This window comes from Xenopus laevis, chromosome 1L, assembly GCF_017654675.1.
Source record: "Xenopus laevis strain J_2021 chromosome 1L, Xenopus_laevis_v10.1, whole genome shotgun sequence".
In the NCBI taxonomy this organism is placed as follows: domain Eukaryota; kingdom Metazoa; phylum Chordata; class Amphibia; order Anura; family Pipidae; genus Xenopus; species Xenopus laevis.
Window position 1 is genome coordinate 31,847,222 of NC_054371.1, and position 15,836 is coordinate 31,863,057.

The 15,836-nt window shown below is 42.4% G+C and overlaps 1 protein-coding gene across 2 annotated transcripts in view; it reads right to left on the minus strand.

Moving 5' to 3' along the window:
• Positions 1 to 15,836, minus strand: part of kcnip4.L (Kv channel interacting protein 4 L homeolog) — a 196,709-nt gene that overhangs the window by 112,644 nt on the left and 68,229 nt on the right. Inside the window, 1 exon segment of one of the 2 annotated variants that reach the window (NM_001096062.1) lies at positions 12,993 to 13,108. The exons of the other annotated variant lie outside the window; for it this stretch is intronic. Within the exon segment in view, the coding sequence (NP_001089531.1) occupies positions 12,993 to 13,104 (112 nt within the window). The 5' untranslated portion in view covers positions 13,105 to 13,108. 2 annotated transcript variants of the gene reach the window in all.

A 15,836-nucleotide genomic window follows, 5' to 3' on the forward strand; every position in this document is an offset into this window, starting at 1 on the left:
TGACATAAGATTGAGGAGGATGAAGCTTCATCTTATCACTTCTCCGGGTCTAAGCTGGCGAACAAAAGTCTAGCGAAAGAGGTAACGTTCTGTTAAATTCACACTTTAGTGAATTCTTGGAGTAACGATCGTTCACCTGAGCGAAAATTCACCTGGCTATAGGGCACGAAACTGCACTATCGACGGTCTCGTTCACTAGCGAATTGTCGTCTACTCCTGTTAGTAAATTGGCGATGTCCCTGCTGATGGGATTTCTGGCGAATTTTCACTAGCAACGGGCACTTTGCCCTTTAGTAAATCTTCCCCCAGGTCACACACAAATATAAGTATTCGCCTTACCTGGACAAAGGCAGAGCCTAAGGAACGCTAAAGGCAGCAATTGGAACCAGTTATTTACTCTGACACACAAATATTGTGTAAGTGCTTTTGTTTCCCCATCTGGAGTACAAAGGCTGCCTTACCTTACTGCACAGCACCATGGGATTAGTGTTGCCACCTTTTAGAATAATTACCAGCCTGTGGGGGCGGTGACATAAAAGGGGTGTGGCAGTGGAATAAAGGGGTGTGGTTATGATGTAGCAGGGGAGGGGTAGTGAGCGCAAAGGCCTGAGGATGGGTTATGGAGCGATCCTTGAAGAAAAAAGGTGTCGGGTAGATTGGGGATGGGCCAAGGGCTAATCTTATTACAAATTTACAAGCAATGTATTTGTAATACTGGCCCCGGCAGGTGTTTTACTGGCTAGGCCGGTAAAATACCGGCCCGGGTGGCAACCCTACATGGGACAGATGTGCATATGTGGCTGTCACTCTGAGAGCATGGGGAGCGAGGAACATCACAGTAGGAAAGTGCCAGGCAGAGCTGGATCCAGTTGCTCATAGGATGTCCCTGTAAATGCGGCTAAATCGGTCCTAATCTCCCTCCTTCCATTCGCTAGCAGCTGAAACCCCTGGCTAAACTCTAATTACCTGGGATCCCAGTCCCTGATGTGACACAGTACCATGCATATGACATTTCAGCCACCCCCCTGGCGAGCCCTTGGAAAAATGTTATTTTTTGAAACCGGTCCCTGGGGCAAAAAAGGATGGGGACTGCTGCCGTTAGGGGCCATTTACTAAGCACAGGGAGGGAGCAAAGTGCAAAAAAGGCTGCAGCCTGCCATAGTTTTTCTTACTTTGTGTTCTGCCCTTCTCTGAATTTCTCTTTGCTCATTATGACTACAGACACTGCCTGAGTTTGGAGGAGCAGTATTAATAAAGGGAGAATGGGTCCCCTACCATCTACCACATCCACCAGCACATTCATATCATTCATATAACAGGCCTCAAACTGGATAAATTAATACACACACAAATAAAATAAATATATGGCTGTGTTTATAGTTATCAGTCCCTTTTTTATCCCAAATAGAAAAAGTGAGATAACTATCGAGCTCTGCATGTCAGGAACGGCCCGGTATCTGTAAATCTCCATTGAAAACACATTGTTCCTGCGAGGCTGAGCCTCCCTCGGAAACCTGCAGTACAAACAACCCCTGCAGACAGAGCCGGCAGCACAAGACATTTATCATAGTCAAAGTTTTTTACATTTCTTTAAAGTTTAGTGCTAAAAAGTCTACTTATTTGTCATCGGCAGACTCGCTGCAATTGTGTCTTAAGCTCCATTCATCTATTTGGTGTAGAACTTGCAAAGTACTATCTCAGGAAATTGCATTTGCAGGGAGTTTAACTTCAAAACACTAAAGGGATTATTTACTAAAACTCAATTTTTTCTGGGCAAGATTTTGTGGGCAAAATTTTTTTTTAGAGATTTATTATACTCCAAATCTGAAAATCTGCCATCTCAAACCTGACGAGGTCATGTAGAAGTCAATGGCAGATTTCCCTTTTACAATTTAAAGATATTGTGATCTTTGCTGCGTTTCGCCTGATAATCCAAGGTGAGAACCTGAAAAAAAATCAAGCGTTTCGTGTATCAAATCCGAAAAATTCATATGATTTGGGTTTTTGCTCTATTTTAACAAGCTTTTACCTTACCCGACTTTTTCGAGTTATTTTATTGATAAATATGATAAAAAAGTGGATGGGAGTTTGGTTGATCTTGACTTAATAAAAATAGGAGTTAATTTGAGATTCAGTAAATAACCCCTAAGTCTTCTTAGACAACAATTTACAATATGGACTGTATTATTGATAATATATTTAAATATACAGGTATGGGATCCGTTATCCAGAATGCTCGGGACCAGGGTTTTCCGGTTAATGGGTCGTTCCATAATTTGGATCTTCATACCTTAAGTCTACTAGAAAAACTTTTAAACATTAAATAAACCCAATAGACTGGTTTTGCTTCCAATAAGGATTAATTATATCTTAGTTGGGATCAAGTACAAGCTACTGTTTTATTATTACAGAGAAAAAGGAAATCATTTTTAAAAATCTGGGTTTACTTGGATAAAATAGTGCTGTGGAGATGTCATTGTTTATGCATAGGACATGGTCAGTCACGTGATGTCACTGAATTGGTAAATGACATCATATGGAGCTGCTGAGCGCTTGCTTTACTTTGTCATTTGGGAAAAATTTTTTCCTCCTAATTAAAAAAAAATCAATAAACTACAAAAAAAAAAGAAAAGATTAGGTTCCAAGAAATAAATGCACAAAAATGATCCTTTGATGTGGGACGACAATTGGAAATTGATCAATTCAACGGACGCACAAAACAAAAGACGAGGGCTTTAACAAGGGCAAACATCCCTGGGACGGGTGAAGGAGGAAAGAGATAAATGCCTGTGTATAGAATGAGTATTCTTTATTGAGGAACACACAGCCAAGCTTCCTACATAAGTGATGTGTTCACTAACAATACAAATGAAAGATGAGACATGAAATATATTTCATGCGTCTCTCTGAGGATGTCAAGGTGGCGACTTGTCAGGCTCCTGGGTTTATGATGTCATAGGAAGAGGTCAATAAATCCAGTAACTTGTTGTATGAGTAGAAGTATCTCAGTATTTGTCTTAGCAACTTGAATGGCGGAAAGGATTCTTTTTTGGAAGTTCAGCATGTTAATATTTCAGTATTCTCTGTTCACCAAGCAGACATGACCCGTTCTGCAGTAGTACAAGTTTTTGTTTTTTTCTGAATAGGAAGATATACATTTTTATGTGGACCATAGATGGCCAATAAGAACTGCCAACTCTGCAGCATATTGACTGGTGCATATGGGCCCCAAGGGAACTTGTCCAAATCTGGCTAGAAATTGTCCCTATAGGAACCTGGCAAGTCTGAAAATCCACTTGTCAGGACCTCATTAGCATGTTGATGTGCTCCTCTCTTGATGGGTCTCTGTAGGCCCCACATTATGCTGTGATAGTTGAACTGGGGGACAAATGAAAATATCATCCTGATTTAGCCAAATCACCTAAAGATCTGTTAATTTGGCACCCTTACCAAATGAGCAGATCTTACCCTGTATTAGTGATGCACCGAATCCACTATTTTGGATTTGGCCGAGCACCCAAATTCTTCAGGAAAGAAAGATTTGTTCGAATACCAAACCCTAACCCTAATTTGCATATGCAAATGAGGATGGGAGGGAAAAATAAATGTTTTCACTTCTTTTGTGAAGAAAAGTCACATGAATTTACGGATTCAGATTCAGTTTGGCCAGGCACAAGGATTATGCCTAATCTTGCTTTTAAGTATTCAGATTTAATTAGGCCAGGTATAAGGATTCGGCTGAATCCTGCTGAGAAAGGCAAAATCCTGGATGAATATCAAACCAAATCCTGGATTCGGTGCATCCCTACCTTGGATGACCAATAGTGATGGGTGAATAAATTCGGCAGGCAGGAATTTGTGGTGAATTTTCACATTTCGCGAAACTGCCATGAAAATTTGTCGGACATGCAACAGAAAAGTCACTAGCATCAAAACCATTGCGCATCAACATTATATGGATGCCCATTGACTTTACCAACGGCGTCAAAATTGACGTGAGCGTCAGAATTGATGCAGGTGTCAAAATTGATGCAGGCGTCAAAATTCGCATTTCGCAGGACAAATTCGTCCATCACTAATGATCACCTTTACTTACATAACATATGTTATACTGTATCTATATTCCCTACCAATCATATACAGTAGAAAGCTGCATAATTGTCCTATGAGCAACTGCAATGAACTCTATTTCCACTCTTTGATAAATATGCCCCATTGCATCAGCGTCGGACTGGGCCGACGGGACGCCGCAAAAAAACCCGGTGTGCTGGCCCCCACCGGCACAGCCCCCCTCCCCTGATCTCCAGCCCCCAAATAGAAATTAATGGCTGCGCCGGTATCGCATGTGCATTGGCATACACGCATGTGCACCAGATGTTTGCGCATGGGCGCTGGCGTGCATGCACGTGGGGGCCCAGAGTATAGTAACCCAGTGGGCCCCCCCATGTCCAGTCTGAACCTGCATGGCATCACCCGCCCCAGCTTACACCATCCACAATCAATAACTTAAGACTCACTAGGAGGCAATGTCTTGCAGAATTGCCACATATCTCTGTGCCCCATTTCTGAGCTGAGAGACCAGAGGCTGCCCTGAAGAACAAAGCAGTGACTGTGTGAGTCAGTTTTATATTAAAAAGGGCAGGCTGGGGGCACTTAAGATATCCCCTCTACCACACCCTACTCCTCCACCGACTCACTCATCATTCAAATGAACAAGTTAGGGGAACCGTCCTATGGTGGGCAGTATGGACAGGGTTTGCCTGCACCTCCCAATGTTGCGGTCTGTTCCTTATGCTGCATTTTTAATCTGGCACAAGTGCTTGAACCCCAGGGAAAAGTAAATGACCCTCATAGTCTGTCTAAACAGGGCTTTATAAAGTACCAGTACTGCTTCTTGGGTATCCACTGCAGACACTGTATAATGTAACAATGCACTATACTGCACTATAATTTTTATTCCTCTTTATTTCTCTGGGGGGGCTACAGTATCTTTACAAGATGTGCCTTCCTGCATATATAAATATATGTCTGGAATTGCTCAGGCACAAACAGCAACAGAGCCCCTGTTGTTCTGGAAAGGGATACGTTCTGGATCAACTGGCAGTTAGGCAGGTTAAAAAAAAGTACAAAGGTTGAACTTGATGGATGTGTGTCTTTTTTCAACCTCATTTACTTTTGTTACTATATTACTATGTATATTACAGTATATACTCACGATGGAGAGTGGTGTGGGATTTGGTTTGTGAAGATTGTCATGCCCAGATATGAGGCTTTTTAAAACAGGAAAAGATTCATGTTCAATGGTGACACTAACAATAGTGCCCTGTAGAATCTTTACCAACATTTAATAATTTAATTGAGATTACTGGTAGGGATGTAGCGAACTGCCGATTTGGTGTTCGCGAACGCCGTTCACGAACACCGGCAAAAAATGCGAACGTTCGCGAACAGTTCGCGAAACTTCGAACACCGCTAAAATCGTTCGATTCGAACGATCGAAGGATTTTAATCGTTCGATCTAAGGATTTTCATTTGAATCGAACGATCGAAGCCATTCGATCGAATGCTTTTCATTCGATCGAATGCTTACAATCGTTCGAACGAATGGAAATCGTTCGATTTTTAGCGGTCGAAGGAATTCGAATGGTCGAATGGTCGAACGATCGAACGCGAACTCAAAATGCGAACGTTCCCAAACGTTCGCGAACATTCGGCGGACGCGAACGGTCGAAGTTCGGGCGAACAGTTCGCTACATCCCTAACTACTGGCAAAGACCCCAATTTTGAGTGAGAGAGTTTCATTGTGATGAGGCATCAGGATGAGAAAAGTAATTTCTGATCCCAGCTGGGGGCTCCTCTGCTTTCCATAAAAGTGGGATATTAATTTAAAGCTGCAGTTCTTTATATGTGATGTTTCCTACTGAGCAATGAAATTAGGAGATTTTTAGGAATTGAGACGAGTTACTTTATGGCGTGATGTAAAGAATAATGGATGATGAGAAAAGGGAAAATGTAAGTCTACAAAGTGATGGAAACTGCTTTCTAACACCAAGGTTTCTAGATCTGAAAATAAAGCAGAGATAAGTGGTGCATCTATGTATGAAATAATCACACACAGCCAATGGAAGGCTATAAAAAAAAGGGAAAGACTGTATTTTATTAAAGTTTAAAATTGCTTCTTTACTCAGAAGATCTAGATGATGCTGAAGCAGAAATGATTTTATTCATATTTATCTCATGCAGATTTTGATATGATCTTTCATTTCTGTGCTACCTCGGACTAACTTTGCTTTTTTCTTAAGCACAACCAACTGACCCTTGATGGCTGTCACAGACATCAAAGGGGTTGTTCAACTTTAAATGAACTTTTAGTATAGTGTAGAGAGTGATGTTCTGAGATAATCTGCAATTGCTTTTAATTTTTTATTATTTGTGTTATTTAGCTTTTTATTCTTTAGTTTTCAATTTCAGCAATCTAGTTACTAGAGTCCAAATTATCCTAGCAACAATGCATTGATTTGAATATGAGACCAGAATAGGAGGGGGCCCAAATATAAAAATGAGTAATAAAAAGAAGCGATAAATAAATTGCCATTCAGAACGTTTTAAATGAGGTCAGTGACCCCCACATGAAAGCTGGAAGGCAAATTGAAATAGAATAGGGTAAAATGTCAATTGTTTTATGCAAATGTGTAAATCATGTTTAATGCAGATATTTTCAAGTGTGCCTCTAGGGGGAGCTGGAGGATAACTGTTGCTAGTGGGTGGAGCATAGGAGGTCCTAAAAGGGACGGTTGCAGGCAGAAATGGAAGAGATGCGTGGTGGGAAGCAAGAGGAGCAGCAGACTCGGCAGCAGTAGAGTCATCTTTCAGAGGAGCTACTAGTCCTTGTCAGTGAAAGGGCTAGTGAAAAACCGTATGCTCTAGGTAGTGTAAGGAAGTTAGGTGACTAGCATGGGCAGCTGTGGCTCCTATAAAGAGGTAGTGGGCATAGTGCACCGAGCGGGAAACCCGCCAGTCAGGGCTTAAGTGGAGAGGGGTGCCTGTGGAATTGACAGTGTGCAGCCACAGAAAGAGTTATAGGAAGAGAGCCAAGGGGTAGAGCCCTGTGAATGGTATGCTGTTCTGATGAAGGCCATGTCCAATAAAGAAAGATGTGTGTTGACTTTAACATGCTGCAGTCGTTACTGGAGGATTTCCCCACTCTACAGGTCGGTGATGCATTGGGACTAATACGGGTGTGGCATAGAAGGCAGTTGCTCCCATTACAGGTGAACCAACCCTTTAAAAGGGCTCATTTATTATAGGCACACTATGTGCAAAGCACTATGATATACTGCTTTTCCCCCCTAGTATTCTAGTCTAACCAGGGCTGTAACTAGATCCATTGCTTCCTTGGGCGCTGGACCTCCTTCATCTCAGTGACTGGCGCCTGAACCGACTTTCCTAAATCCTGCAGCTTTGGTGTCAGGTTTAGACACAAGTTATGTTGGCATCTGAAGGTTGAGCCCCGAACGCTGTCGCCCAATGCATGGGCCCTAAGGTGCTTTATACAAATATAGTCCTGAGCCCAAGAGCAGCACCTGCCTAATAACATGCCCAAACTTGTGTGCAAATTACCAATGAAGTCAGGGCTCAAAGGGAGCTCCCCAAATCTTTCCTCTGCTCATTCACCTCAGTAATGGTAAACTTTGTAAAGTATGAATATGACAGTATTCTTCTAGGAATTCTACCCATTTTTATTTCATTATAAGATTATATTTGATTCATCTGCTTCTCCCTGACATTCAGCACTGATAGGAATCCCATATCTCTTGCCATCAGTTATCTTAAAGTTCTTCCATTAAATACATAAGTAGATTGCCTTATTTCTTTTTTTTATCTTCCTATTTGACGGGCAGTTTAAAGGAATACGAAAGATGAGTCAGTTTCTGTAGTCTGTTAGCAGTTTAGTATATATGTGTGTCCTGTTGAGAGGCTAAGCTTAGGGGTCGTCACTTATTATCAATTAGAAAATGAGATTGGTCTGTAATAGTGATGGGCGAATTTGCGCCGTTTCGCTTCGCCGAAAAATTCGCGAATTTCGTGCGAAATTCGCGAAACTGCAAAAAATTCGCGAAACGGCGACGTTTTTTCAACGCCGGCACCCGTTTTTTGCGCCGGCGTCCGTTTTTTGCGCCGGCGAATTTGACGCGAACTTTCGCTGGCGTTTCTCGAATTTATTCGCTGGTAGCGAAACGCGCGAATTCGCCCATCACTAGTCTGTAATATAAGCTGATGCTACAGGGCTGATTATTAAATTCTGATGCTAATTGCACTGGTTTCTGTGCTGCCATGTAGTAATTATCTATATTAATTACTAATCAGCCTTATATTGTGACATTTCTATTCTATGTGTACTGTATATTGTGAGTGGGTCCCTAAGCTCAGTAAGTGACAGCAGCACTGAGCATGTGCAGTGAATCAGCAGAAAAGAAGATGGGGAGCTACTGGGGCATCTTTGGAGACACAGATCTTTACTGCTAAAGGGCTGTGGTTGCCTTGGGCTGGTACAGAAGCACGAAACATAATGTACAAAATTTCTAGCCTACTTCTTTAGTTAGGCTTTAGTTCTGCTTTAAAGGGCAACCTAAGTGCAGATAAAAGTTGTGCGTTTAAATATAGGCAACTGGGCCTCACCAACACAGCCCGCTTGATACAAATGCACTCCTGCACCACCACCCGATCTACCTGGGGAGATCACTTACCATACATGGGTAAGTTAGTAGCATTTACTTGCCCATATACACCCAGTAAGTGTAAGTAACCCTTTGCAAGATATTAGGGGGCAAATTCACTAAGCGCCGAAGCGCCGAACTCTAGACTTAATTCGCTAGCGTTTGGCATTTTCGTTACTGCGCAAATTCACTAACGAACGCTGGCGTAGTTTCGCTAGTGTTACTTCCGCACCCTTACGCCTGGCGAATTTTCGCTAGCAACGTAACTACACAAATTCACTAACTTGCGCAGTGTACTGAACGCTACCTTTTACGCTAGACTTCCTTCGCCACCTCAGACCAGGCGAAGCGCAATAGAGTAGATAGGGATTGTTTCAAAAAAAGTCCCAAAAAACGCTGGCGTGTTTTCTACATTATGGGTGATAGGCTGAAAAAGATCAAAAAATTTTTTGGGGCTCCCCTCCTTCCCCCCTACATTTCCTGACTCATGGCAACTTACCCAGACAGTGGGCACATGTGTAGGGCAAAATAAATTTTTTTTTTGATGTTTTGAAGGTTTTCTAGTCATTTGTAGTGCTGATACGTATTCCTCCATTGAAATTTGAATTTGGCGCCGTATGCAAATTAGCCTTCGCTAGCGTAACTTCGCTTTACATAGCGAATCAACGCTAGCGCAACTTCGCAACCTTACGCTACCCCTGAGCGCAACTTCGGATTTTAGTGAATTTGCGGAGCGCTGGCGAAACTACGCCTGGCGAAGTGCGGCGAAGTTGCGCCTGGCACAACTTTGAATCTTAGTGAATTTGCCACTAGGGGTTTTGGCAGTTCATTTGTGCAGTTACAGTAGTGGTTCACCTTCAGAATAACTTATGGTATGTTATAGGATGGCCAACCTTTCAGTTGGTCTGCATTTTTTTCCTGCCTCTTCCCAGCTGTCAAATGGGGGTCACTGACCTCAGTATCCCATAAACTGTTGCTCTGTGAGACTGCAATTTTATTGTTATTTTTTTGGTTCTAATATTTCTATCCAGGTCCTCTCCCATTCATATTCCAGTTTCACATTCAAACCACTATCCGGTTGCTATGGTAATGTGGACCCTAGCAACTAGATAGCTGCTTGCATCTGAGCAAAGAGCTAAATTATTTAAAAACCAATACAAAATTGAAGACCAATTACAAATTGGCTCAGGGAACAACCCTTTAATATCTATAAGTAGGGTGAACGTTACAAGGGCTCAGGAGTTACCATGTTGATTTAGAAATAGCCAAGCCAAATCCTTCTCTGTGTGATAGAGATAACTCCTCACAGGTAAGTATCACAGGCTTTATCTGACTTATCTTGCATCACAAATTCTATAAAATGTTTTATCCTTCCATAGGCTTCAGCAGCACTTTATACAGGAGGGACAATGTTTTCTAGAACATGGAAGCTGGGGATCACTAGGGGGGACCCAAGTCACAAGGGAGCTCTGAATTTAATGCTCTTATGTACTTATAGAAGTCGGAGAGGTGCAATTTGTATGCACCTGAGCATTAACGCATGTACACCTATTCTAGCAGTAAATAAGCCCTTAATTCTTTTTTTTTTTTTTAATGTATAATTCCTATGACACTACATAGACTGATTGTGTTTTTATACTTACTCCCCCGATTGACTCTGTAGTGCAGGAGGAATTGGAATAATTAGCCCCAGCCTTACTACACATTTTTCCTACTCTGTATAATAGAGTTTACTTGCCTCCCAGAAGAGGAAGGAGATCTCTTTATGGAGCTCAATATCCCCGATTCCACAATTAGGAAAAGTGTTCCCACAAAACAGTGAACTTAATGAAACAACAGTGTGGACAGGAGTCAGATATGTCCCAAACCCTGGGACTGCCCACAACCTTGGGGTTGTGAGGACGAGTATTTGAGGGACCAAGAAGGACAAATATCCAAAGTCTCTGGAGAAATCTGCACCCAGGCTCATGATCCTTTAGTCAGGAGTGAATTGCAACCCTTCTATTCCACTAGCCTCGAAGTTTGCACTGACTGCTAAACCATCCATCCGTTGCTATGAAGCTGTATCAGCCGGGCAACTTGGGGCACAAATATCACTGATAAAAAGACGGTTCAAACATAGCATTTAACCACGGGTGCTTCGCCAATGAGGAGAGTTGAGACAGTCGCCCCACTGGGTACCAGGGGCGGCAAAAATGCCGCTCCTGGTACTTTAAGAGCCGAATTTTTGGTTTTCAAAACGGAAATTTGGCTCTTCTAGCGCAGAAAGTGCAGTAGCGTACTGGCCCTCTCTACCGCCCTCGTTAACCCCCTCAGGCGCAAAAAGCTAAGCGCATGGGAGCGCTCAGGCGGCGGAGGGGCCAGGATCGCCCCTGCATTTACCTCCATTTATTCAAGACAGAAGAGCAAAATGAAAGAAGAACTGGCAGTAATTGAACCCTAGCATTATAAATTCTGTACCAAATCAATAACGCTTTCTGCTGCCACTGTATATACTGCAAATGTCTGGGCGTTTTAGAAAAGTTGAAACTTTTTGTGCGGCTTCATCCCAATACAAGGGCATCAAGCTGAATCATTCTGTGATTTGCACAGCGAGAATCAACTTTACTGCAGCAGTCTCTGCTCCGATGAAGCTTGCAATCTAATTCCCCACGCACTAGGCTGCTCTGTAGCAGACAGATATTATCGGTAGGTATGGTTTTGGAGTGTGGGAGGAACCGTGGACTCACAGAGGGAGTACAGATGGAGACTGAATTTAGGACTATTGTGTGAGGAAGTAATCCGTGCCTTCATACTGCTGCTGCATTGGGTTAACCCTTTGTATGCAATTAAACCAATATCTCCCTTTACCAGCCAGCACCTGTACAGTGGCATAACTAGTCAGCGCCGCCCCCTCTGCAAATAAATCTTCGGAGGGGCCTGGTCCCCACTCACCTACTCCTCCGCCCATTTGCATCCCCTACTCCACACTCGCAGGTAGGAGAACAGCTAGGGAGGGGTTGCTTCTTTACAACTACAGAGGAAAGGAGCTGTCAGGGGGTGTGGCATCCCATGACATCACTGTGTGCTCACAATACACCATGATGTCACTGAATGCTCATTATTTATGAGCAGGGACCGTTCATAAGTGTCTAGACACCGAGGTGGTGGGTGGGAAGATAGGGAGACTTGTGAAAATTTTGAGAGAGTGGACACCATTGGAGGAAGTAAATCCCATGGTCAGGGCCCTCTGTCCCCCAGGGCCTTCCCTGCTGCAACCACAGGGTCTGCTTCAGCTATAGTTACACTAGTGGGGGCAAAACACAACCACAACCATCAATTAGTCAGCAAGTGTTTTAGATATTAGAATTTAGATATTTAAAGGACTAGTAACATCACCGAGGAGTTTATACAGGTCATGGAACTCCAGGGTAACTTCTAATATCCTCATATTTTACAACAAGGGGTACTTTATTTATTATAATACACAAGTTTTAGTGAGTCGTTTGACAAAATGACATCCCTAGTCACCGTTTATAAGGATATAGATATTCATGGCTTTTGTGTATTATATTAATATAATATTTTATATACATAAAATGTACTTTTGAGATGTTACTAGTCCTTTAAATGTCTAAATTCAGTCCATTTAGCTCCACATTTCATCCTTGTTTATCTTGCAATGTAACTGAAGAACTATAACCACTGTATTCTGTTCAGCTAATCTGTTATCTATATCAATACGTGACCTATAGCCCTTTTTCCACTTTAATGATTGCCCCCATGGCTACCCAGCAGCTTAATGATATATTTACCATAGTCGTGTTTCTGAAGCAATTGCACAATGCGGGGGATTGGTTCATTATATTCAATATTTTAATATATTGTTGGGGTTACTGGTCCTTTAATAAAATGTTACACTGTAATCCAGGGGGAAATCCACACTTAATGCACATTCTAAATAAAAAGAACACTGTGTATAGGGTAAAGTATTTCAACTTTGTAACTAATAGGAATTTGCCATCAATAAGCCTTGGTTTCCCCTGACACTGAAAGAGCTGCTGTTATTATTATTATTATTATTATTATTATTATTAATGCAGTATAGAGAATAAATCCCTCTGGAGTGTATCCAAATGCATTTTAACTACAGACAGACGCACTACTGATTTCACTATAAACGTCTCCATAAAAAGTAAAATAATCCAGTAAATATTCATTTTGCAAATCAATTGGGGAAGGGAATATAACTGAGGGGTGATTAAAAGCAGCCGGAGTGGGAGAAAAGAACTTTACCTTCGGAGAAGTCGATCAAGCCCAACAGATGCAGCAGCTTGAGAGACGCACAGATAATCATAACGATCCCCACTGTCTGCAGTCCCTCCGACTCCCACTCCACTGTGATCATGCTTGAGGCTGGCAAATCATTCCTGTTTGAACTTTCCAGGTGATTAGATGGGATTGCCAGGGTGAGAGAGCATATCAGAAGGCTGCAGTCGTGAAAAAATAGAGAAGGCAGTCTCCCCTTGACAGTGGAAAGGACCACTGCGACTGAAGCACAAGAAGTGGAAAAGCTGCACAGTTCATGCTTCCCAGTGTTGTGTTAGCACTGGATCCTTCTCACATGCTCTGGCTCAACCACCAGCCCTTCTACCTTGACATCATCACTGGGAGCTAATGTGCACTTGGGCTATACTGATACAACTGCACCTCCAGCAACTTAGAGCAAGTTTTAGATCACCCCTTCCTTTATTAATGAACACTGGTAACCATTTTGATGTCTAATCTGCCTTATTATGTCATATAGTGCTTAGTTTAGCCTATTTAATTGAAGGGGATTTACATTGCATCCCCATATTACATGGCACTACAGTGCAGCCCCAAGCAGTGAAGGTAAAACTCTATTGATTAAAGTTCAGGGTGATGGGGTTTTGTATGTAAAGGGTTACAGCGATCAATAAAACTGGAGTTGAGGGTGATGGATTTTTGTGTGTAAAGGGTTACATGATCAACATAATTGAAGTTCAGGGCAATGGGGTTTGGTATGTAAGGGGTTACATGATCAACACAAATAGGAGTTCAGGTCGATGGCATTTGGTATGTTAAGAGTTACATAATCAACACAAATTGGAGTTCAGTGTGATGAGGTTTGGTATGTAAAGGGTTACATGAGCAACACAATCTGGAGTTTAGGATGATGGAGTTTGGTATGTAAAGGGTTACATAAGCAACATAATTGACGTTCAGGGCAATGGGGTTTGTATGTAAAGGGTGACATGATCAATACAATTTGGAATTCCAGGTGATGGAGTTTGGTATGTAAAGGGTTACATGATCAATACAAATTGGAATTCCAGGCGATGGAGTTTGGTATGTAAAGGGTTACATGATCAATACAAATTGGAATTCCAGGCAATGGAGTTTGGTATGTAAAGGGTTACATGAGCAACAGGAATTGGAGTTCAGGGTGATGGGGTTTAGTATGTAAAGGGTTATAATGATCAACATGAAATGAAATTCAGGGCGATGGGGTTTGGTATGCAAAGGGTTAAATAATCAACATGAATTGGAGTTCAAGGCAATGTGGTTTGGTATGTAAAGGGTTACATGATCAATACGAATTGGAGTTCAGGGCGATGGGGGTTGGTATGTAAAGGGTTAAATGATCAACAAGAATTGGAGTTAAAGGCAATGGAGTTTGGTATGTAAAGGGTTACATGATCAACATGAATTGGAGTTCAGGGTGATGGGGTTTGGTATGTAAAGGGTTAAAATGATCAATATAAGAGAATTTTGGGAGGGTTTGATAGAAGTGGCTGACAACAAGGAGCCTGTGATTTCACTTCTAGTTGTATTTATTGATAAGAAGCCGGAGCAGTTCTGTGACTAATTGAGCTCCTATTATCTGTGATTCCATGAGGGAGATCTCTGAGGAGGATGAGATAAATGTTCCCTGTAGCTACAGCAGGAAAAGCAACATGGATGCACAGGAATGGGAGGAGCCTCTGCGTGTATATCACACTTCCTAAGATCGTGGCAAGGGGTGAACTACCCCGAAATATAAAACAGTTACCAAAAGGGTAAACGTAGATGTATAAGGGGCCAATTATTAATTGCAGAGTGAGTCACAGACATGTTTTTTGCACTTTGTTTTCTGTTCTGCACCTTGAATACTTGCCCCTCCCCATAAATACAGAAATGCCACTCCTCCTGGCACCCGCCACATCAGGAGATCTGAATGACAGTCAGGGCACCTAGCCAGGCGCGGATTTGTGGAAAGGCCACCTAGACCTGGGCCTAGGGCGGCAGGATTTTAGAGGGGCGGCATGCTGCCTCACCACACTCACATTGGTTCAAAAACACTGAGATACGATAATTTTTTATATTTCCCCTGCACCAATCCCCGTTGCTCCTGTCCCCCTGGAGGAGACAGGGGCGACGAACAGTAGTGGGCCTAGGGGTGCCCACTAAGTAAATCCGGCCCTGCACCTAGCAATAGATTTCTAATCCGAAACCGGGACGCAAGTCTTTAATAATGATCACTAAAGAGCATGCAGAAAGTGTCATGAGAAAAATCCCATAGGATCAATGGATCAAGAAAAAAAAAAAAAGAATAATGATAATGCAACAGTTGTCTCTAACAATATTTAGCAAACAAGTTTACCAGAATATTTGGCCTTTGTGCTCCCCTCTGCCGTCCAACATGATCTGGCCCATTTTATGCACAATAAGGTCCAAGTTATAGTTATACAAAACAAAAAAATCAGTACGTTCACCTTCAGGCTAGACTCTCCGTCAACTGTTTTACCATGATGAATAGCATTATTTTTAACATAATTGGCAATTTTTTAAAAAAAAGGTTTCATGTAATATCCCACGCCAATGCCGAAGTGCCGTAAACTGTCTGGGTACCCCAGAGGGACAGAGATGGAAGTGGGATCAGGATGCTGGGAGTATGGAGTCTGTATAGAGGCCTATGGAGGGACCCTGGAACAGGTGGAGCGGAGTAAGGCATGACTTAGGGGACAAATAGGAAATTAAGGGGAGGTCTTAATGGGGCATTCTGGGGATTGTAGGCAGGGCTGAGCCTTTAAAGGGAGCTGAAAAGTGCGGGAGAGCATTCTTACCTTTGGCAGAAGC